Here is a 21,629-nt window from a genome sequence, read left to right as displayed (position 1 = left end):
TAGTCATGTGATCGAGAGACGTCACGTGATGTGATCATGTGATCGAGAGACAACATGTGATCGTGATCACGTGATCGAGATTGTGTCATGTGATCGAGAGATGTCATTCCCACCCAGGTGTATTCCACCAACATTCCAAACACCTCTCTCAGGACTTACGTCCTACAAATTAACTAGTTTTTGGAACAAAGAAATATAGACATGTTCTACCTTTAGTCTTGCACTACATGAGATAATATAGAACTATTTTGTGATAAAATATTAAATGCAAATTGTTTATATGTGAGATCATCTGTTGACATCACTTCCTGTTGACATCACTTCCTGTTGACATCACTTCCTGTAAGATGGGTATTTATAATGTTGGGCTAACAAGTGTAATTTAGACCTGAGGAAGCGTCCGTGCAATAGGACGCGAAACGCGTTGTCTGATATTTTATTTCTATTTTTAACTTTTGATTTTAAATGTTAAAATAAAAACTACCATTTTTTGGATCGGAGAAGCGCCGGGAGTATAGTCCTTTTTTCCTACTACCGTAAGGACGGAATCCCTTCTACCTTTCGGATCATATAATCCGATCGTGTGAGACACAATCCCCAGTTAAATACCTGTCACAGCGGCGCAAATCCAGAAACCGTTGGGAAATGCGTCCCTTAGTGCAGCCCCAGTGTGTGTGTGTGTGTGTGTGTGTGTGTGTGTGTGTGTGTGTGTATATATGTATATATATATATATACACCTATATATAAGCTTTGAGAATGTCTGATATCCCAGCAAAGAAATTGTCTTGTCCTATAATGGGACTTGTCATATTAAGCTTTAAGCTACTTGGGGAATTCTGTTGTGCGGTATTGCACCCAATGATTGTTAACAGGGTCGTGTCGCAGTTTTAGCTGTCTGTAGCCTTTTGGCAGCTTAATATAATTTCTTATGGATATTTAGGATTTCAATGTGGGGCATTTTCCTCATTGAGATACTAAATTAGCTTTCTTGATAAGTTTTAGATTTTAGAGTTTACAATTATAAAATATATAGAATATTGCTGAGAAGGGAACTACAAATGCTTTCGAGGAGGCGCCAGTTAGATTTTGAAATACAACACCCCCAGGACTTGAAGAAAGATGCTGGCAGGGAGCCAGGTAAAGTTTAAGATGTCACATAGTTAATATATGTCTGTATTGTATATTACAGTGTCTATGGGAAACTGTCACTGGTGAAAAACCCTCTGGTGACAGGTTCCCTTTAAAAACAAACCTATCTTGTATGTAACTTGGGGACTGCCTGTATTTGGTAAGAAGGGTGTCAGTCCTGTTGTAAGGAAAGGGCTCTAGTGAACACCCTTAGTGTTAACCTGGAAAATCACCTTTTGGATGAGAAGGCAGGTTAAAAATTTTGTGAAGTGACAAGAAAAGGACAATTTGGCAGTATTAACAATGTGTTTATATTTTTAGCAGATACAATCCGAAATAGTAGATTTGTTACATTTTGCATATTTTAATTCGTAACTGTAATTTTTCCAATATCTATCGCTCCGTTAAGCTCATTACCAGTCGTTGGAGGTGCCAAGATCGCTCTGGGTCCCAAGCGAGGCCCATCAGTGCCTGAAAAAGAAGTCCTGACATGCATCCTCTGCCAGGAGGAACAAGAAGTGCGGCTAGACAGATCTACAATGGTGCTAACTGCATGTGTGCAAAAATCTACCACGCTGTCCCAGTCTCGAGGCAACGCACTGATACACTCAGGAGGTATGTATTCACACAAGGAAGCATGCAATGCCTCAGCAAGAAGTCTGTGAATAATTCATATATTTGCAGATTATGTCAGATATCTCAAGTAGAGTATGTAAGTAGCAATGCAAGTGTGAACATATATTTGTGTTAATGTTACATGAAGGCTACACCTATGTTATTGTGAGTTAAAATTGTAATTTCTATTCCGTGCAAAATTGTGTTGAATTGCTATGAATATTTTGTTTAATTTTCAGAAACACTTAATCTGTTATTTACAAGCCCCGAGTTGACTTGTGAAACCCATTCAGGGAGCTGTGGGCATGTGATGCATGTGACCTGCTGGCAGAAGTAGGTATCTTCTAAGTCTTGCCATATTGGCTCCGTTGTGTGCACTGCATGTCATATTTGTAGTTGTATATGCTGATACTAGCTTCTGATTCCTCAGATTTTTTGAGGCCATGCAGGTGAATACACGGCAGCGGCTTCATGTGGATCTGATATACGACCTTGGAAATGGAGAATATTTATGCCCTTTATGCAAGTGTCACTGCAATTCTGTTATTCCCATCATCCCAGTTGTGGCCGAGCAAGTGAGCAGGTGAGTGCGCGCTTCATGCAATGCACGTGTACTGTAATCCAGACCGTTATGTTTTGTGTAAACAAACATATGAATAATTTTAAAAAGACATGTCCCAAGAATTTTACCCCCTTGACTAACAATGTCTGCAGATAAAGGATTACAAGACCTCCCCCTAACACCGAAAATTAGCTGCCAGTGAGTCACTATACTTCAATTACAGATGGACGTTTTTCTCATATGCAAATTATCTTTCCTGACTCCTGTCTAGTGGGTAGACTCTGCTCTCTGGCAGTGAACCAGGCCCAATATTAAGACTGACAGCTCTGTGTCTCTTCAAACCACTGCTCTGCCTCCTTGTACTGCGGGATTGTCCGCTAATATTCAACTAGAGACATATAAAGCTATATTTACTTATAGGAAATATTGTGTGAATTTTTTTACATGGTGCCTTGTGTTAGATTTATGTCATGTGACCAATGACATCATTGCAGGTCCTTTAGACTTCTAAAAATAGCAAACTGTGCGCCAAGTATGTGATTACATTAAATCAGAGCAGCCTCCATGGAGGATGGAGAGAGGAGTAGAAGTCCATGCTGGCTGCTGTGACCTCATGTCGTCAGATACACACAGTTTGCTATTGTTAAGAGGCTTAAGGACCTGAGATGATGTCATCCTGGTCACATGACATGAACTGCTAAATAGTAAGAAGGCCATAAGGCATGGGGAGGATTAGATGGGAGGGGCTGGCCGAGCAGGACACGACCCCCACTGATGTCAGATATTATAAGATAAAAGGAGTTTTATGTGGATGAAAACGATTTTAGCTAAAAGAAGGTTGTCAGTTAGTTGTTAGGGCTCTATAGGAACCTGTCACTGGCTGTATACGTGCGAATTTGGTGACAGGTTCCCTTTAATATAATGAAATAGACTTTGTTTCTCACAACAGTTTTAGCTTTTTTTAATGTGTTTTCTTTGTCATTATAATTCCATTATTTATGCAGTGCGGACGCTGAATCATTGGCAGAGATACTGTCACTGTCTCGCTGGTTGGATGTAGTTGGGACCAGGATATCGGGTTACAATTTAAAAGTCTTAAAAGGTTTCTGCCTTTTTTTGTTTTTTGATTCTAAAATATATTGTCTTCACCTCTCGTTTTTCAATTTGTTTAATAAGGCACAGCAAGAAATGTATATAAATTTTGAAATGTATTTGGTTTATACTTGAGTATAAGCCAACACGAGGTAATTGCCTCAAGTATAAGCCTAGGGTGGGAATTGCATTAGTCACAGCCTCTTCCCACTGAAATGTCCAGCAGCCTCCCCTACTAATGGAATGTCCAACAGCCTCCTCTCACTAATGAAATGCCCAACAGTAGCAGCCTCCCCTCACTAATGAAATGCCCAGCAGTAGCAGCCTCCCCTCACTAAGGAAAAGCCCAGCAGCAGCTTCCTCTCACTAATGAAATGCCCAGCAGTAGCAGCCCCCCCTCACTAATGAAATGCCCGGCAGTAGCAGCCTCCCCTCACTAATGAAATGCCTAGCAGCAGCCTCCCCTCACTAATGAAATGCCTAGCAGCAGCCTCCCCTCACTAATGAAATGCCCAGCAGTAGCAGCCTCTCCTCATTAATAAAATGTAAAGAAATTAAAATAGAAAAAGGAATAAAAAATGTTAATTCCCAAATATGATTTTACTAATATTCCACAAATCGCCAAACACACAAAAAAATAATCCTTACACAGATCTGTATACAGAATCAATGGACATAAATTCATTAAATGTAGGTTTTAAAACATGATGATGCAAAATATTTTAAATATTTTTAAGGTATTAATCCCCCAAACTACCATCATGTACCTGTTTTTGTGCTGCATACAGTGAGGATGGCTACTGCATTATACAGCAGACACCCACCGCCATTAACCACAGTCTGTGCTGGTGACAGATCCCTCTAGGGCAGTGGTGGCGAACCTATGGCATGGGTGCCAGAGGCGGCACTCCGAGCTCTTTCTGTGGGCACCCGGGCCATCGTCCCATCATACCAGACAAGACTCAAAGAATCTTCCTGCAGTTCCAAAAAACTTAAAAGATGCTGCTTTCAAGTCATATTTTGATACTTACTTCGCTATTTGGGACTGTAGGAAGAGGAAGAATTAGACAGGGTTGAATTATTTTCAGAGGACCTCCTGCTGGCCCCACGATTCTCTCTGCACAGAGGGAAACTGGAAAGAAGCTAAAATGATGCAAATTTTCCATCTTTCTACTGTGTTGCTGTCCTCAGGAGGCCAATATGATTGAAAGATGTTGAACAGGGAGCAATAAGTTACTGCTTTAATTTTTGGTTGGCACCTCGCAATAAATAAGCAGGGTTTTGGGTTGCAGTTTGGGCACCTCGACCTCTAAAAGGTTCGCCATCACTGCTCTAGGGCATGCCTAACATTTTGGCTAACTTTTCAAGATGAGCTGTTATATATACATATAAGTAATATCTAAGGATTAGTAAAAGGAGCACAGATATAAACATATTTTAATCCAGAAGAACACACGGTCACCTATATTATATATTATAACATGTTTGTATTTCTAATAGGCGAAAAGTCTTCATCACCTGAATTTCTTAAAAGTGAGGATGGTCATAGTCACGAATTCAGATCCATCTTGAGTTTCGGGGTGCAGTCACCGTAAGTGTTACAAATGTATTTTCACTCAATCCATACAACTAGACACATAACATGTCAGAAGATCTCTGTACACCTTTGGCACTTCCATAAGACTCCTGCAGTGTTTAGGGTAGGCCTGGATCTGATTTACAGGGAATATTTCAGATATTGAAATATTCACTTTTAGTTAACATATGGGCTGTACCGAGTTTGTATCCTTTATCCTGTGGGTAATCAGCTTATCAGTGAGCGGCTGACTTATTGGACCCCCACCGATCACAACCCGGAAAATTAGGGTCCCATTCCCACTAATGTCCATACAACCACTCCATTCCCTATAATGGGCTTGGCTTGTCTCCATTCATTCTGTGAGTGCTAGAAATAGCTTGGCAGTTTCTGGCAATCCCAAACTGAATGGGCCTTTAATTCGGAAGAACAAGTTCTCCAGATTGCTGGGGGTCCCAGCAGTTGGACCATCACTGATAAAACTCTTATCCCCTGTCTTGTGCATAGGGAATACATTTTAAATTTGTTTCAACCCCTTCCAAATCACCCCCCTAGTAAAACTTGGATCATATAGGACATTTTTAAAAATAAAATGGAAGTGTTGGTTGGTGTGTGTCCTGGAGCAACTAGAAGCTGATCTGCATGTAAATAATATTTTCTCTAAAGTGACATATTGCTGGCTAACAGGAAAGTATAAAAGTACAAAACCGTTTAAAAGTATAGAGTCTATTTCTCAGATTTCAGAGCTTGTAAACTCCTTTTAAAGGGGTTTTCCAGCAATTTTAAAAAAATCCAACTGGAACCCTGGCCAGGGGTAAGGAAAAAAATAATTTGTACTTGCCTAATCTAGCTCCTGGTTCCATCTTCTCCACTGTTGTCTCTTTGTTAACACTCCATCTGGATCACTGAACCCGCTGGTGCCTACAAGTAGTTCAACAAGTAGAACAAGTGACGCCACTGACCCATTGAGGCTCATTTACTAAGGGTCTGCGGAGCGCATTTTCGTTGGGTTTCCCGAAGATTTCCGTTTGGCGCGGCAAAGGGATTTTGCCACACGCAATCGGATTTTGGCGCATAGGCTCTGGCTTGCACGCGACACAAATCGGGGGGCGGATTCGAGGGATTCGGACTACGCTCGGGATTTAACATTTCGAATTGTGTTGCAAGACACAGACTTACAAGCACAGGGAAGAAGAAGGTGAACTCTGGCGGACCTCGGCGGGGAAGCGACGGATGCAGGAACTCGGGTGCACGAGCTTCATGAATCGCGCCGGACTTCATCTTCGTCGGACCGTCCGAATCGGTGATCGCGACAGGACCAGGTAAGTAAATTTGCCCCATTGAGTTATCACCGCGAGTCCTATGACTATTTGAACTACCCGGCCAAGTGGTTGCATTAGTCAAAAGGCAACAGGAAAGACTTTGGAATCGGGAGCCAAAACAGGGCAAGGACACTTTTGGGGTCATTTATCTTATCTCTGTTTGTTTTGGCTTGTTTTGCCTGTCTTTTTCTTAGTCTGCTACTTTGGCAATATTGTTTATTTATTTATTTTTTTTGCAACATTTGTTACAGATGTCGCACAAATGTCACAAGTCACTTCTTTCCATTTTCTAAATTTTCCATATGTATGCTTTCATCTGGAGTTTTTTTTGCGCCAAAAATGTTGCTAATTTTAGACAGTCACATTTGTGACTTTTAAAAAATCTGGAATAGAAGATAAATGTGTCTTACTGACAAGAAAAAAATGTCTTGCGGACTTCAGTGCACATTTCAAAAAGTCCAAAAAGGTGCAAAAATTGCAATGGGCCAAAAAAAAAAAAAGTCTCAAAAAAGACGGAAAAAAGGAAGAAAAATAAAGATAAATGACCCCCTGTATTTTTGTTTTCTTACCTTTGCCCAAGCCTCTGAGGGGGTTTCCTAAAATTCCTAAAAAAAAAATCTTTTACGGAAATTTAATTCTTTTAATATTATTGTTTCTTACATTTTCCAGGATAAAATATTCCGCTAGTACAAAAGAAATGCTGGTCCATTTTGCTAACACTGTGTACTGCACCGGCCTGAATGTTTCACCTAATGAAAGTGACCCACGTCTGCCTGTGATGACCTGGAATACGTGTGCATATACCATACAGTCCATAGGTAAGGATGTAGTAACCATTGTCCGCTTATCTATGTACTACAAATCCTTACATGTGTAGTAACACAAGCTGATTCTGTTCCAGAGAGTTTACTTAGGGAAGAAGACAGACCATTGTTTGGTTCCCTGCAGAATCGACAGGTAAGGATGAATGAAGAGATGGGGTTAAGTAAGTAGGCATGAGACAGCGGCTTCTCAATGCTTCCTGTCTCCTAAGAGCCTTATCTCAGAGCATCAGTGTTTAAGAAGCTTTTCTACCTTGGCTTATGCTGCTGTGACTTACTTTATGACCTCTTCATTGTGAGTACATGCAGCGTCTAGGATCATCTTCACCAATCATTAGTTGTACCACCCACTTAAATAATGTATCACCCCCCATGGGTTGTAGCAGTTGTAAGAGGCCTGAAAGCCCCACATGATGACCTCTGCATTGTAAATGACTGATGATGGGTTTTGGTCATGTTACAGATTTCCATTGGGATCCTGCGTTGTCAGGTTATGTAATTTATGGGTTTTCTGTTCTATTATTCAGAATCTTAAATGGATATTCTGGGATCAAAATATTGATGACCTATTATCATGAGGATAAGATATGATTTGATTGGGGCGGTCCTACTGATTATCAGCGGTGCTGCTCTTGTGGCATCATGTCCATTGGTCACTTGATTTGGTCGAATTTCAGGCTCCGTATAAAAGGCAGTGAAGCTGCAGCATGGAGGGGCTCTGGTAACATCCTTCAGAGCCTTTCTATCTCATTAGCCTAATTGTAAAAGTTGATTTTAGAAGGAAGGAGGCCACGGATAACAAATATAAGACGATTACCACAGTCACAGTGCTTGGATCTATGAGTAAGTGTCCCTGGTTTATCCATGCTTGATTTTGATTTCCTTTAAGTAAATGGGGTTGAACTGCGATACCGAGCACAGCCATGATACAATGCATATGATGGGGTGTTGAAAGATTAGTAGCTATGTTTTGGTAACCCCTTCAAGCCAAGGATCTTGGTGGATTTTGCCACTGTATATTTAGGGTGTTGTATAGATACTGAGTTAGGATTAGATTAAGCATTGTAAACCAAGCACACTGACATGCAGGAGTGTTCCCCCAGTATATGCTCTTATTTTAGCTTCTTATACTCTTGATTTTACAAAAAATTATGCAAATTAGTCTTAGCGGCTCCGGGCTCAATTAACAGCTATGGAGCTTGGAGCCCCTCAGGCTCCTTTGCATAAATTGTAAAAGCTTTTTTTTTCATAAAAACAAAGGGATAAGAAGCTAAGATAAGGGCGGATCCTGGCAGAGGGGGCAAACACCAGCATGTCAGTGTGCTTGATGTACAATATGTGATCCTGGTGGTAGATGTCCTTTAATATCTCCTGTAGTATTCAGTATGATGTTTATTTTTACCTTATTTCTTCTTCCAGCATGCTGGTCTTAAAGCCTTAGTGAAATTTGCTGAAGCACAAAGAGTGACGTTTCCGCAAGCTACAATACAGAGCCATCTTGTGCAGTTACTGGCAGGTGGGTTGTTCGTTCATTGAACTAATCCATATATATCTATATACCTATCCCTTACCACTGACTGAAGATTCCTATTATGTTACTTAGTGTAAAAGAATTTACTAAACTACGTGTAAACACAGTTCACTGTAAAAGGAAGTACCGTATATACTCAAGTATAAGCCGAGGCCCCTAATTTTACCACAAAAACCTGGTAAAACCTATATTTTTTTAAATCGAGTATAAGCCAAGTTTCGTTGACTGAGTCCTTTGACTCCTATCCGCCACTGATTACCTGAAACAGATTCATTGTTGGCTTAGAGAGCCCTGCCACAAAAGCCAAGAAAACACACTTTTCTTTTTGTTAGGCTATATTCACACGAACGTATGGGGGACGTATATACGGCCGATATACGTCCCCCATACACTTCTATGGGCGCACGGCACCCTACGGGAGCGGTACGGACATGTCCTATCTTTTCCCGTAATACGGCGCCGTGCGCCATAGGTTGCTGTGGAGAGGGGCGGGGTTGAGCTGCGCTCACCTCCTCCTCCTCTCCCCGTACACTGCCGTTGCCCGGTACGGTACGGGCGGGCAACGGCAGTGTGAATGTAGCCTTACACCGGCCTGGCCTCCGGATATTTTCGGTAATAGCCCATAGAAGCCACAGAAAGGTGCAAGACAGAAATGTTAGTTACCCTACTCTGCCTTCTAGTGCCAGGTTCTCTTCTGTCCGTTAATTCCCAAAAATCCTGACTGCTTCAGCGGTCACAGGACCTGCGGCGTCCATTCAGCGCACTCAGCGGGCCCAGTCATATTTTTGCCTAAAATCCTGTATGTGTGATTTAACTGGACTGTTCCCTATCAATACATTCTTGCTCTTGTATCTACAGTGTTTTTTCCTAACATAAAGCTGGAGGGAACACCGTCTTTACTGTCTGTGGACGTGTTTCATCTTCTGGTAATAGAAGGCACCATCATAAATCCACAATGCATTGTTCTACACACCCCACGCTTACGTGAGAATTCTTTTTTCACAGGTTGGGTCGGTTCTGGCCTTTCCATCTTTATACTGTGAAGAGGGTGTGCAGCTGCACCCTTCATCTGTGATCTCCTCATACAACCATCTCTACCTCTTCCGCCTGCTCACTATGGCTCATATTCTACAAATCATCTTCTCATCAGCCACAGGTAAAGGGGATTTCTTAGAGGATTCGTTAGTTTGGTTCTTGGATATTTTTACTAGAGTACTCGTGACCCCCTGATCAAAAGTTCTGTAGTTGAGAATTTTTGAGCCATTGCTGCGAAGAGAAGCAACATAGTGTGAATGAGGCTGAGTTCCAGTACAGACGGTCCCCGGGTTACATACAAGATAGGGTCTGTAGGTTTGTTCTTAAGTTGAATTTGTATGCAAGTCGGAACTGTATATTTTATCATTGTAATCCCAGCCAGAACTTTTTTGGTCTCTGTGACAATTGGATTTTAAAAATGTTAGGTTGTCATAAGAATAAGAATTAACACTAAAGCTTCATTACAGACACCTGTGATAACTGTTATAGCTGTTTATTGTAGCATAGGACTAAAGTACAATAAATTACCAATATCCAGAGGTCCGTTTGTAACTAGGGGTCGTATGTTAGTCGAGTGTTCTTAAGTAGGGGACCGCCTGTACTTATACAGTGGGGTTATTCTAATGGACTTGCCTACACTGCACCCATACACAGATTAAAGGACATCTACCACCAAGATGAAGGATTACAAACCAAGTAGACTTCCATACTGGTGTGTGTCCCCTCTGGCAGGATCTTCTCTTCTTTTTGCTTATAATGACCTTGTTTTTACAATAAAGGGTTTCTAAAATTATGCAAATGAGCCTGAGGGGCTTTGAGCTCTCTTAACATCTATGGAGCCTGGAGCCCTTCAGGCTCATTGCATAGTTCTCAAAGCCTTTTTTTCTTAAATAACAGGTCATAGGCAGCCTCAAGAACAGCAGATCCTGCCAGAGGGGGAACACGCCACTATGCAAGTCTACTTGGTTTGCAATCCTTCATCCTGGTGGTAGATGTCCTTTAAAGCCTGATGTCTGGTTGACTTCTGTGATCCTTTATGTTTTCTGGACAGGGTTAACAATTAAATAATTCCTATGAGGACTATAGGGTTTTATAGTGTAAAGTTAAGACTGTTAAGTGTATGATGCTCTTTTGACAATTCATTTTTGCTGTCAATATTTATACTGTGTTTGTGTCTAATCCTTTGACAGACAATGTGCCATGTACAATGCCCAGTGACTGTGAGGAGGCACATAGTGCCGCTGCTGTGTGCCTGGACCTTGCACTGCTCATAGATGGGTGAGTGGACTTGTCTTCTATATAGGATATCAGTCCGATATATATATGTAGGTGTTATTGTGAGACAAACTCATTAGAATACACCATGTATACAACCCCTCATGAGTAACAATGTGGGGTCTTGTTAGAGATAGATGCACCGTGCTGCATACATAGCTGTGGGCTTCACCATACATGGGTTTGCACTGGGGAATTGGCCACTGCCAAAATCATCCGACATCAGCTTATGGAGATCCTACAGACCTGGTTATTGTTCCCACATCATCTGCTGCATGGGGAAGGTCTGGGCACTGCAAACACAACAGATACATTTATACATGTGATAAATAAATTTGGTTGAAACACAGTTAATGTTGATGCTGCACATTTCAAGAATGGAGGCATGACTGCAATCCCGCACCGTGCTGGGTACAGAATTCAGGCCTCTCTCTATAGGAACACCGAAAATAGTTATGTCTGTGCAGAATGAGGGGCGGGTGACCCTAGGAAGGGTGTCGGTGGACCCCCATTCTAAAGAAAGGGCAAGTCTCACAGTTAGTTCCTGCACATATCATGTATTTAAGGACTGGATTTGGATTTATAATATGGAGTATAATTTAATGGTTTTATGTAATATTTATATCACAGCTGTAGAGCAGCTGATCTTCCAGGCTGGTATATCTGGGACTGTGTGAAGAAGGGGATTGTTCCCTATCTGCGTTGTTCTGCCCTGTTCTTCCACTATATGCTGGGAGTGACTCCTCCGGAGGAGCTGAAGTCCTCATGTAAGTGTGTCTAATGGTGAATACTGTATAATGTCATAAATGTTAACATATTCATATAAAAAGGATGGAAATACAAAGCAACCATTACCAGTGTGCTATTATATAGGAGCTCTGAGCTAAGAGAAGTGGCACAAGATCAGGCCCTTCTACTATAGGGCACATATCCATATATTATCCATGGGATGCTGATGATAATCTGACAGCTGGCACTTCAGTTTAACCAAAGGGCAGAAGGACACAGTCCATCTTGTTTTTTTGATAAGATTGTGTTTATACATTCTCTCACGTTGATCCGTGCGCTATCATGTCTGTCCTGCCATGGTCCATCATACTAATCTGCATTTTACCCCTTTCTATTGCAGTGGCTCCAGAAGATCAGCTGGAGGCTCTGTGTAGCTACCTCAGTCTACCTACCAACTTGTTTGTCCTATTTCAGGAGCACTGGGACAGTGTAAAACCCCTTATACAGAGGTGCGCTGTGTTTCCACTACACGTGACATAAATAATGTGTTATACAGTGTCAGGCCTATTTGCAATTATAATAGTGACTACGATACCTCCACGCCATTTAGAGGGGCGTCCCACCCCATGCCTGCAATCTTTTGAAAAACTGTTTTCACACAAAACTCTGCCACGTTGTACCTGGCGTAGTTTTGTCCGGCAGCCGTTTCGCCCACCGGACACATCAAGAGGCCTAAGTCTCTTCCCCTTATCTCCTCTTCTGAAAAAAAAATGTAATAAAAAAAAATAATCCACCGTAGAAATAACATGTAGTGTTGGGCCTCATATGGTATTAATTGACCTGATCTCCTGCTGTAATATCACATTACTCGAAGGATAGAACGTGACTGTATAAATTTAATCCAGACACTTCTCATCACATTTGTGTCTCTTCTGTTCTCCAGGTGGGGATCTGATCCGGCTGTCCAAAGTGTTCTCGCTGGTCAAAGTAGCGCTGTCAGGTTAGACGACTTCGATAATGTTTTCTGTATGATTGCAGAATTTTCTGTATATATTGGAATTTCTAGAGGTTTTCTCATTTCCCTATGTCTATTAAGGGTAATATCCAGTTTTCACCACTAACCCCTTCTCACACCTGTTCCAAACATAAAGCTTGACGACCCCCATCCTGGGTATGTGGTTATCCCTTGTCAATCACTTTTATGATAGACTGGTAACTTCCATGGAAATGAGGTGCACATCCTTGATCAGGAGATGGGAAGAGTCATTTAAGATAACCTTTAATTTCTTAAAGGCAAAAGAAGTGGTGACCCCATGATTGTTTTATATGAACGTGTCATTCAGGGCTGTAGAGTCAAAGTCGGTGACCATTTTGGTGGTGTCGTGATAAGATGGACAGACTCTGACTCCACAAACACATAATAGGTTATAAAGATTATGACATTTCTTTTAAATGTTTGTTCTATTCTTGATCTAAGGATTTAGGCCAGGGGTTATTGGTCCAAGGGCCTTACTGTGCACAACTTTAATGGGCCACATCAGTAACCATACCCTAGATGTACCAGCCACATTACAGCACAAAATGCTGCCTTCAGAGCAGACCATTATACTGGAGACCCCCCTGAGCAGACCATTATACTGGAGACCCCCCAGAGCAGACCATTATACTGGAGACCCCCCAGAGCAGACCATTATACTGGAGACCCCCCAGAGCAGACCATTATACTGGAGACCCCCCAGAGCAGACCATTATACTGGAGACCCCCCAGAGCAGACCATTATACTGGAGACCCCCCTGAGCAGACCATTATATTGGAGACCCCCCAGAGCAGACCATTATACTGGAGACCCCCCAGAGCAGACCATTATGCTGGAGACCCCCCAGAGCAGACCATTATACTGGAGACCCCCCAGAGCAGACCATTATACTGGAGACCCCCCAGAGCAGACCATTATACTGGAGACCCCCCAGAGCAGACCATTATACGGGAGACCCCCCTGAGCAGACCATTATACTGGAGACCCCCCAGAGCAGACCATTATGCTGGAGACCCCCCAGAGCAGACCATTATACTGGAGACCCCCCAGAGCAGACCATTATGCTGGAGACCCCCCAGAGCAGACCATTATGCTGGAGACCCCCCAGAGCAGACCATTATACTGGAGACCCCCCAGAGCAGACCATTATACTGGAGACCCCCCAGAGCAGACCATTATACTGGAGACTCACCAGAGCAGACCATTATACTGGAGAACCCCCCCCCCCCCTCTGAGCAGACCTTAATATTGGAGACCCCCCCCAGAGCAGACCTTAATACTGGAGACCCCCCCCCCCCCCTCCCAGAGCAGAAAATAATACTGGAGATCCCCCCAGAGCAGACATTAATACTGGAGACTCCCTACCCCCAGAGCAGACAATAATACTGGAGACCCCCTACCCCCAGAGCAGGCGATAATACTGGAGACCTCTTACCCCCAGAGCAGACGATAATACTGGAGACTCCCTACCCCCAGAGCAGACAGTAATACTGGAGAACCCCCCCCCCCCCCCAGAGCAGACAGTAATACTGGAGAACCCCCCCCCCCCCCAGAGCAGACAGTAATACTGGAGACACCGACCCCCCCCCCCAGAGCAGACCGTAATGCTGGAGACACCCCCCCCCCCCCCCCCGAGCAGTCAATAATACTGGAGACCCCCCCAGAGCAGACGATAATACTGGAGACCCCCTACCCCCAGAGCAGACGATAATACTGGAGACCCCCTACCCCCAGAGCAGACGATAATACTGGAGACCCCCTACCCCCAGAGCAGACAATAATCCTGAAGATCCCCCCAGAGCAGACAATAATACTGGAGACCCCCTACCCCCAGAGCAGACGATAATACTGGAGACCCCCAGAGCAGACGATAATACTGGAAAATCCCCACCCCCACCCCCCCCACCCCACCCCCAGAGCAGACAAAAAAATTAGCAATTCTCTCCTTTCCTCGCTCTTCTTCTCCCTGCACCGCACTACAGCTTCTTCTCTGCTCCATCTGTGCTGGGGCAGGATAAGTAGAGGACCCGGGAGCTGTACAGTACCACTCAGAGCCCCTGTGGCTGCTCTGCTCCGTGTCCTTACAACATACAACCAGTGTCAGGAGTCACGGGAGAGGACCAGGAGCAGTGAGGACTTATCAACTGCACCCACCGCTACCCGGCCTCCTGCACCACAGCCATCTGCCATCAGTCATGTTACATCAGTTATATGGATGACTTATTGACCTCGGATTACTAATTACTATATTACTACGGTAGTAATAAAATGTTGTTCTGGGTTCATCCACGTTGGTCACACACATTGTTCTGCCATTATAGTACGGACTGTTCTAATTCTTCTGGATTTTCTACCTAACAGGTACCCAAGGAACCTTAACACTTTAACAGAGCTGCCTGAAGATTACAGCATTCTCCTCAATCGAGCCTCTCATTTCAGGTATTAAATACAATATTTTACAAAATCTAAGTGAACATAAATCATCTTTTACCTGTAGACTTGCCATATTTTATTCTTGACTATGAGGTGCACCTTACTAGATGGCACAGCCATTTTTTTACACTAACTAAAACTTTGTGATCACAAAGTGCTATATCCATTTACTAATACAGAGCCTGTTCCATCAATTCACTCACACACATCCCTGCTCCATCCATTCACTCAAGCACCCATACACACAGCCCTGCTCCATTCATTCATTCATTCATTTATTCACTCACACACACAAAGCACTACTGCATCCATTCAGACACACACACACACACTTCTGCTACTTCCATTCACTCGCACAGAGCCCTATTACATTCATTCACACACACACACAGCTGTTACATCCATGCATTTACTCACACACAGCTCTTGCTTCATTCACTCATTCACACATTGACACAAAGCTGTACTGCATCCGTTCGCTCACACACACAGCCCTGCTACCCCATTCATTTACACACTCAACCCTGCTACATCTGTTAATTTACAGTCCTGCTACATCCTTTTACTCACACACACAGCTTTTGATAAATTCCATCACTCAGCTCTGCGACATTCATTCACTTGCTAAATAGTGTGTCTAAGTCTTGTGTAGAAAAATCCTGTAATTATCTATTTGTCAGGCATTTTCTTCCACAGCTTATTACTGTTCTACCTGTTGTAGTCTTCTGTTTATTCAAGGAGTTGCTACTAAAATTGGAAACAGTAATAATATCTTTGTCATGTTGTTAGGTGCCCAAAGTCTCTGGATTCTGAGCGGAAGCACCCGGTGATGTGTCTCCTGTGCGGGGCGGTTCTGTGCTCTCAGAACACGTGTTGTCAGGAGATGGTCCATGGAGAGGAGCTGGGGGCCTGCACTGCACATGCACTGCACTGCGGAGCGGGAATCTGTATATTCCTCAAGTGAGACCTTTACTGTACAAACATAATGATGATACAATAACTGTAGTAACAGCAGAAATTGTTATCAGTTTGATTTATAACAACTTTTTTATATGTTTTCCAGGATTAGAGAATGTAAAGTCGTCCTTATTGAGGGGAAAACAAGAGGTTGTTTGTATCCAGCACCATATTTGGATGAATACGGGGAGACTGACCCTGGTTTAAAGTAAGAATTATCTTACATCATTCTTATATTATAAGATTGTGTGTGTGCACAACATGTCTGTCCATGAGCTATGAGTGCTGCTCTGTGTATGTATATATATATAATATGCTTGTATTATTTTTGCTGTTTCTCTCTGAGCTTTGGCTGCACTTTATGGCATCATGCATACAGTATGTTGGGGTTGTGTGTTTGTTGTTGGAATATTTTTTACAGATTTTCCCATAGACATAAGAAGCACAAACATCTCATGTATATGTAATGTTGTATATTATTTTCTTTACCTGTAAAGGCGTGGAAATCCACTGCGACTCTCGCATGAAAGATACCGTAAGCTGCACCTCATGTGGCAGCAGCACTGCATCATCGAGGAAATCGCTCGCAGCTTAGAAATAAACCAAACATTTTTTGGCTTCAATTGGAACCTGCTTTGAATGAAGCAAGTTGGTAAGGAGTTGGTCTATAATTTCCTGTTTCAGTAACAGAACAGCTCAATATTAATAATTTTATATGACTAGTGATCTGTTGAAGGCTTCCTATATGATTTTACATATATTCAGAGATAGTGAGATGTGATCGGACATGTTTGTAAAAAGTTTTCATTTTATCCAACAAAAGACTGGAAACATAGTGTGTGTTCGCTGAGTAGTGACTGACCCTTGATACTGAAGTTACTTCCATCCAGTTGGAGGTGGTGCAGTTCCTTGCACCATGAATTGCATGTATTCCAGTAAATCCCCCGCCATAAAGGGGAACCTGTCACCAAGACCTCATTTTCACTAAAGACTGGTTGGAGAAGCCCATTAGAGCTGGATTGCAAAGATGCCTTTTGTGTACATTTGCGTTACAATATAATTGTGTGCTTTATATTACTTTGCACCCTGACAATATCCTTTTGAGTCTCAGTGTTTGCTTAGGTTTAGATGCATTTTTAAAAAAAACTTGTCTCTGCTGCTCACTCCTCAGCGCTCAGCCACCACCTTTGTGCTCCTGTAAACTCCTACCTCCCCCACTGATGTCAGCTCACGATGCAGTAAACTTGGTCCCTGTGTAAGTAAAGAAACAGTGGGGAGGAGCTGTACAGGAGCAGAAAGGAGGGGTGGGGGCTGAAGAGTGAGTAAGCAGCACAAGCAAGTCATGTGTTTTTTTTTTTGTTTTTTTTTAAATGCTTAGAGAAAGCACAAAGGCATCTGTGCAATGCAGCTGTAACGGGCTTCTGCAACTTGTCTTTAGTGAAAGTTAGGCCCCTAGTGACAGGTTCCCTTTAAGCTTACCACCAAATTAATCTTGCAAAGTGGGTTCAAGTGGAGCTACAATTATTTAAAGGGAACTGATCAGATAAACTAACCCCTACTAAACTAAACATGTCTTTGAAAAATGCTATTATACAGAAGTATAACTATCCCTATATTGTTCCCCCCATGTCTGTAAAGCTCCACAGTTTTTTCAGCTGACTCTGGTATATTCATGCGTTTCCAGCTTCCTGATTGACAAGGGATGTGCTTTCATTTCATCAGAATGCTTGGCTCTGCTACCTCATTCCCCCCTAGACATTGGCTGTGTGTGACTTGCTGAATAAAATTCCAGAGGAGGGCGGATGAGGGAGCTGGTTTCTCTTGAGCAAGTCACACACAGACAGCATCTCTGTCATTCCTGAGCGTGGGGAAAATGAATAGCTGAGCCCACTTGACTAAAGAGAAAGTGGGTCCCCTGTCAATCAAGAAGCAGGATGCACATTTGAGCTACAGGAACATGAATATGCATAGATGGTGTCAACTTTACAAACAGACTGTAGAACTTTACAGACATTGAGAAGAACAATATAGGGATAGTTGTACTGCTCTATAATAGCAAAGATATCTTTAGTTAGTGTGGGTTAGTTTAACTGACAGGTTCCCTTTAAGGGATGTGACTTGGCCAGGGGATAGAATGCAACATTATTTGTTGAGAGAGCAGCATGAGACAAGTTGTCTCATGCTGCTCTCTCAACACATAGGGGCAGATTTACTTACCCGGCCCATTCGCGATCCAGCGGCGCGTTCTCTGCACAGGATTCGGGTCCGGCTGGGATTTAAGAAGGTAGTTCCTCCGCCGTCCACCAGGTGGCGCTGCTGCGCCGAAAATAATCTTAACGCCCCGGAATGCACCATCCCATAGCAGGTGAAGGTGAGCGCTTCCCAAGCGACACATTTCGGTTTTTAAATGCGGCGGTTTTTCCGAATACGTCGGGTTTTCGTTCGGCCACGCCCCCCCCCCCTCCCCCCCCCCGATTTCTGTCGCACGCATGCCGGCCCCGATGTGCCACAATCCGATCGCGTGCGCCAAAAACCCGGGGCAATTCATGTACAAGCGGCGCAAATCGGAAATATTCGGGTAACACGTCGGGAAAACGCGAATCAGGCCGTTAGTAAATGACCCCCATAATGTTGCTTTCTATGACTTGTCTTAATGGAAAGTGACTTGTCTTAATGGAAAGAATGAGATTACAGTGAAATCGTTGTTATTATTAATGTTTCTCAAAGATCTTATGAGCTACAAACACATATTTGAGTGTGAATTGTGTTATTTAAAGAGGACCTGTCACCCAAACAATGACCCCCACCAAATGTGCCCCCCCATAATCCTCTCCCCAGCCCCTTTCTCCCCAGTCAGTTTTTTAAATATTTATTTGTGGTAAGTATATTTAAACCGATCCAACCTCTTACTAAATAAGAGGTTGGATTCAAGTATTCATAAGGGGGCCGGCTGACACACCCCAGGCACCCCCTCTGTCAGTGGGGACCTGAGGAGAAGCCGTCAGCATTGCATATATTGCGTAATCTCTGCCGGCTCCCCACTGTGTGTAAGCCCGGCGCAGCCGCTGTCAGTGCGGTGTGGCTGCGCTGTGTATACAGGTCCCCGCTGACAGGGGCGTGCTGGGGCAGTGTCAGCCAGCCCCCTTATGAATAAGGCCGACTCCCCTGACGCAAGATACTAGAATCCGACCTCTTATTTAGTAAGAGGTCGGATCGGTTTAAATCTACTTACCACAAATACATTTTTTTTAAAACTGTCTGGGGGGAAAGGGGCTGGGGAGAGGATTATGGGGGGCACATTTGGTGGGGGTCATTTTCTGGGTGACAGGTCCTCTTTAAATCTAAATATATTAACATGTGTTTCTTTTATAGGGACAAGCTTTAAAGAATATCCCTTCCCATCCAGATGGCTGCAGTGGATATATTTTTTTACTAATCACACGCCATAACTATAAGAGGATTCCCCACAGCAACGTAAAAAGAAACTGAAATATATTGCATTATAAAAGTGTATTTTATCATTTCCATCACTTTGCATCGCACTGGATCAGCAATGACTATTATATTCGCCTTGATAATCCATTTCATAGGTTTTCTCCTTTTTTTTTTTTTTTTTTTTTTTTTTTTTAATTAAAAGGAATAAAGTTTGTTTCAAAACATAATCTACAACTTGCATTGATTTCAGTCACTCATACACATATTATTTTAATGGTTACAGGTATAAAGAATTCCATGGTATTTAAATCACAGTATGATAACAAGATACAATGAATTTGTACAGGTTTATTGAGATTCTGGGTTTACTCTGAAGATGGTAACAATATCAGATTGGTGGGATTCCAATTCTCTGCACCTCCATCCCTATTCATTACACCAAACGCCATCTATGTCATAGTGGCTGTGCGGGGTATTGCAACTTTCTCTTAATTAGAACCCCATCGCGTTTAACAGAAAATTGACTTGAGTGTTGCGCATGTTTTTAAAGACCTTTTTATTGTCTTTTTAATTGTCTATTAATATTATTGGGGAAAATCTTTTTCTTGTTGGCCAATGGCAGCAGTAACGGAGTCCACAGTCATCTGGTTATAGATTATGATTCGTGTCTCTTATCTATGTACCAGCAGGGAAACAATGGCTGCAGCCTCTACATTATTTGTCCCATGGCCTGAAGGGTTAAAGGAGACACAGCTTTAACTCTTAGCTTGTCCAACTTTCATGACACGTGCAATAAAATGTGATGCTGTTTGCCGTCAGATGACTGTTGTAATATAAGTTATTTCTCCTCTTGTAGCCACATGTTGTGAAGCCATAGTGAGAGGTCCGAATGTTACTCACCTCTGCCATACACTGGTCAGCACCACTAGGTAGGTTAGTTAATAAGAAAAAGTTGCTATAAATCTACATATGCATCCAATGTTATTTAGTTTTTAGTTTATTTCGTTATAGTATTACATTTGTATCATTAAAAGTTGTGATCATTGTTTTGACAGTGTTTTGCTTGGTTTTCTTTATTTATTATTAGAAATATAGGCGCGTTAAGCCGTATCCACAGGATCTGTGGGGGTCTCAGCACTGGGACCCCCACTAATCAGCAAGTTAGGCCCTATCCCGTGGATAGGGCCTAACTTGCCTTAGTGGGAAAACCCCTTTAAATGAACCCCTGATAATCAAATAATAGAAAAGTTCTTAAAGGGGTTGGCCAGGAGATTTTTATTCAGTATCCACAGAGGATGTACAAGACGGGTATAGTGATATGGGCTGAGCGACTTCTGCCACTGCTATAGACATTGAATGGCGCGGCGGTAAAACGGGACCCTTGTTCTCGTGATCAGAGGTGGGTGAAACTGAGAATTCGTGGCAATCACATGCACAGGGGTCCCATTCTCCTGCCGCACCTTTCAATGTCAAAGAGAATGGCAGAAGTCGCTAAACACATCTTCTCACTCACATTGTTATCTGTATTGTGAATACAGAAGAACATTGAAACTTAGTTCAAACCCTTTAAAGCTTTAAACATATTGGACCTGGAGACTTTCACTATAGCTCGTAGCAATCTTCATTGTCTCAGTTTGTGCTGCTTTCATCCATGCTGGTGTTTCATTCATTTTAATGGGTTACTGTTATTAAAATTTACATATTATTCTGTCTGTCTATTGCTGTCTCATTTCTGTGTTTTGTTCATCCTTTATGTTTAAGTAAATTAAAAAAAAAAAATGTAAAAAAATAAAATATCCATGATTTTTTTTCCCCGTGGTTACATGATTAAACATAGATGCATATACTCTCCAGTCATTTTGCTAAAAGTTTTTTATTTTAGATTTTAGTATTTTATAAGAATAAAAAAATTAATATATGTGACGGGAAGAGTAAATTCATCACAGGTACAAATATAATAGCAATAATTCATAGGTTGTAGTTTGATGCCTCAAAGGTTATGTGTGTTTTTTTATGTTTGCATGTGTAAGGGGAATTACAGATTCCCAATCTGCAGGTAAATCCAGCCACAAATCCATAG

At 42.4% G+C, this 21,629-nt stretch overlaps 1 protein-coding gene across 1 annotated transcript in view; it reads left to right on the top strand.

Annotated features, from left to right (window-relative positions):
• Positions 1 to 21,254, top strand: part of UBR1 (ubiquitin protein ligase E3 component n-recognin 1) — a 64,744-nt gene extending 43,490 nt beyond the window's left edge. Inside the window, exons 30-48 of the mRNA XM_072115650.1 lie at positions 1,539 to 1,744; positions 1,984 to 2,077; positions 2,175 to 2,327; positions 3,311 to 3,408; positions 4,899 to 4,989; positions 6,966 to 7,114; positions 7,198 to 7,253; positions 8,537 to 8,633; positions 9,507 to 9,574; positions 9,654 to 9,804; positions 10,874 to 10,961; positions 11,589 to 11,725; positions 12,088 to 12,196; positions 12,631 to 12,687; positions 15,086 to 15,163; positions 15,947 to 16,117; positions 16,221 to 16,322; positions 16,612 to 16,766; positions 19,487 to 21,254. Of these exons, the coding sequence (XP_071971751.1) occupies positions 1,539 to 1,744; positions 1,984 to 2,077; positions 2,175 to 2,327; positions 3,311 to 3,408; positions 4,899 to 4,989; positions 6,966 to 7,114; positions 7,198 to 7,253; positions 8,537 to 8,633; positions 9,507 to 9,574; positions 9,654 to 9,804; positions 10,874 to 10,961; positions 11,589 to 11,725; positions 12,088 to 12,196; positions 12,631 to 12,687; positions 15,086 to 15,163; positions 15,947 to 16,117; positions 16,221 to 16,322; positions 16,612 to 16,753 (2,047 nt within the window). The 3' untranslated portion in view covers positions 16,754 to 16,766; positions 19,487 to 21,254. The remainder of the gene's footprint in view (positions 1 to 1,538; positions 1,745 to 1,983; positions 2,078 to 2,174; positions 2,328 to 3,310; positions 3,409 to 4,898; positions 4,990 to 6,965; positions 7,115 to 7,197; positions 7,254 to 8,536; positions 8,634 to 9,506; positions 9,575 to 9,653; positions 9,805 to 10,873; positions 10,962 to 11,588; positions 11,726 to 12,087; positions 12,197 to 12,630; positions 12,688 to 15,085; positions 15,164 to 15,946; positions 16,118 to 16,220; positions 16,323 to 16,611; positions 16,767 to 19,486) is intronic.
• Positions 21,255 to 21,629: the final 375 nt, after the last annotated feature.

The sequence above is a fragment of the Engystomops pustulosus genome, chromosome 7, assembly GCF_040894005.1.
Source record: "Engystomops pustulosus chromosome 7, aEngPut4.maternal, whole genome shotgun sequence".
Lineage (NCBI taxonomy): Eukaryota > Metazoa > Chordata > Amphibia > Anura > Leptodactylidae > Engystomops > Engystomops pustulosus.
The sequence above is the reverse complement of the archived record's forward strand: the minus strand, read 5'-3'. Positions and strand labels throughout refer to the sequence as shown.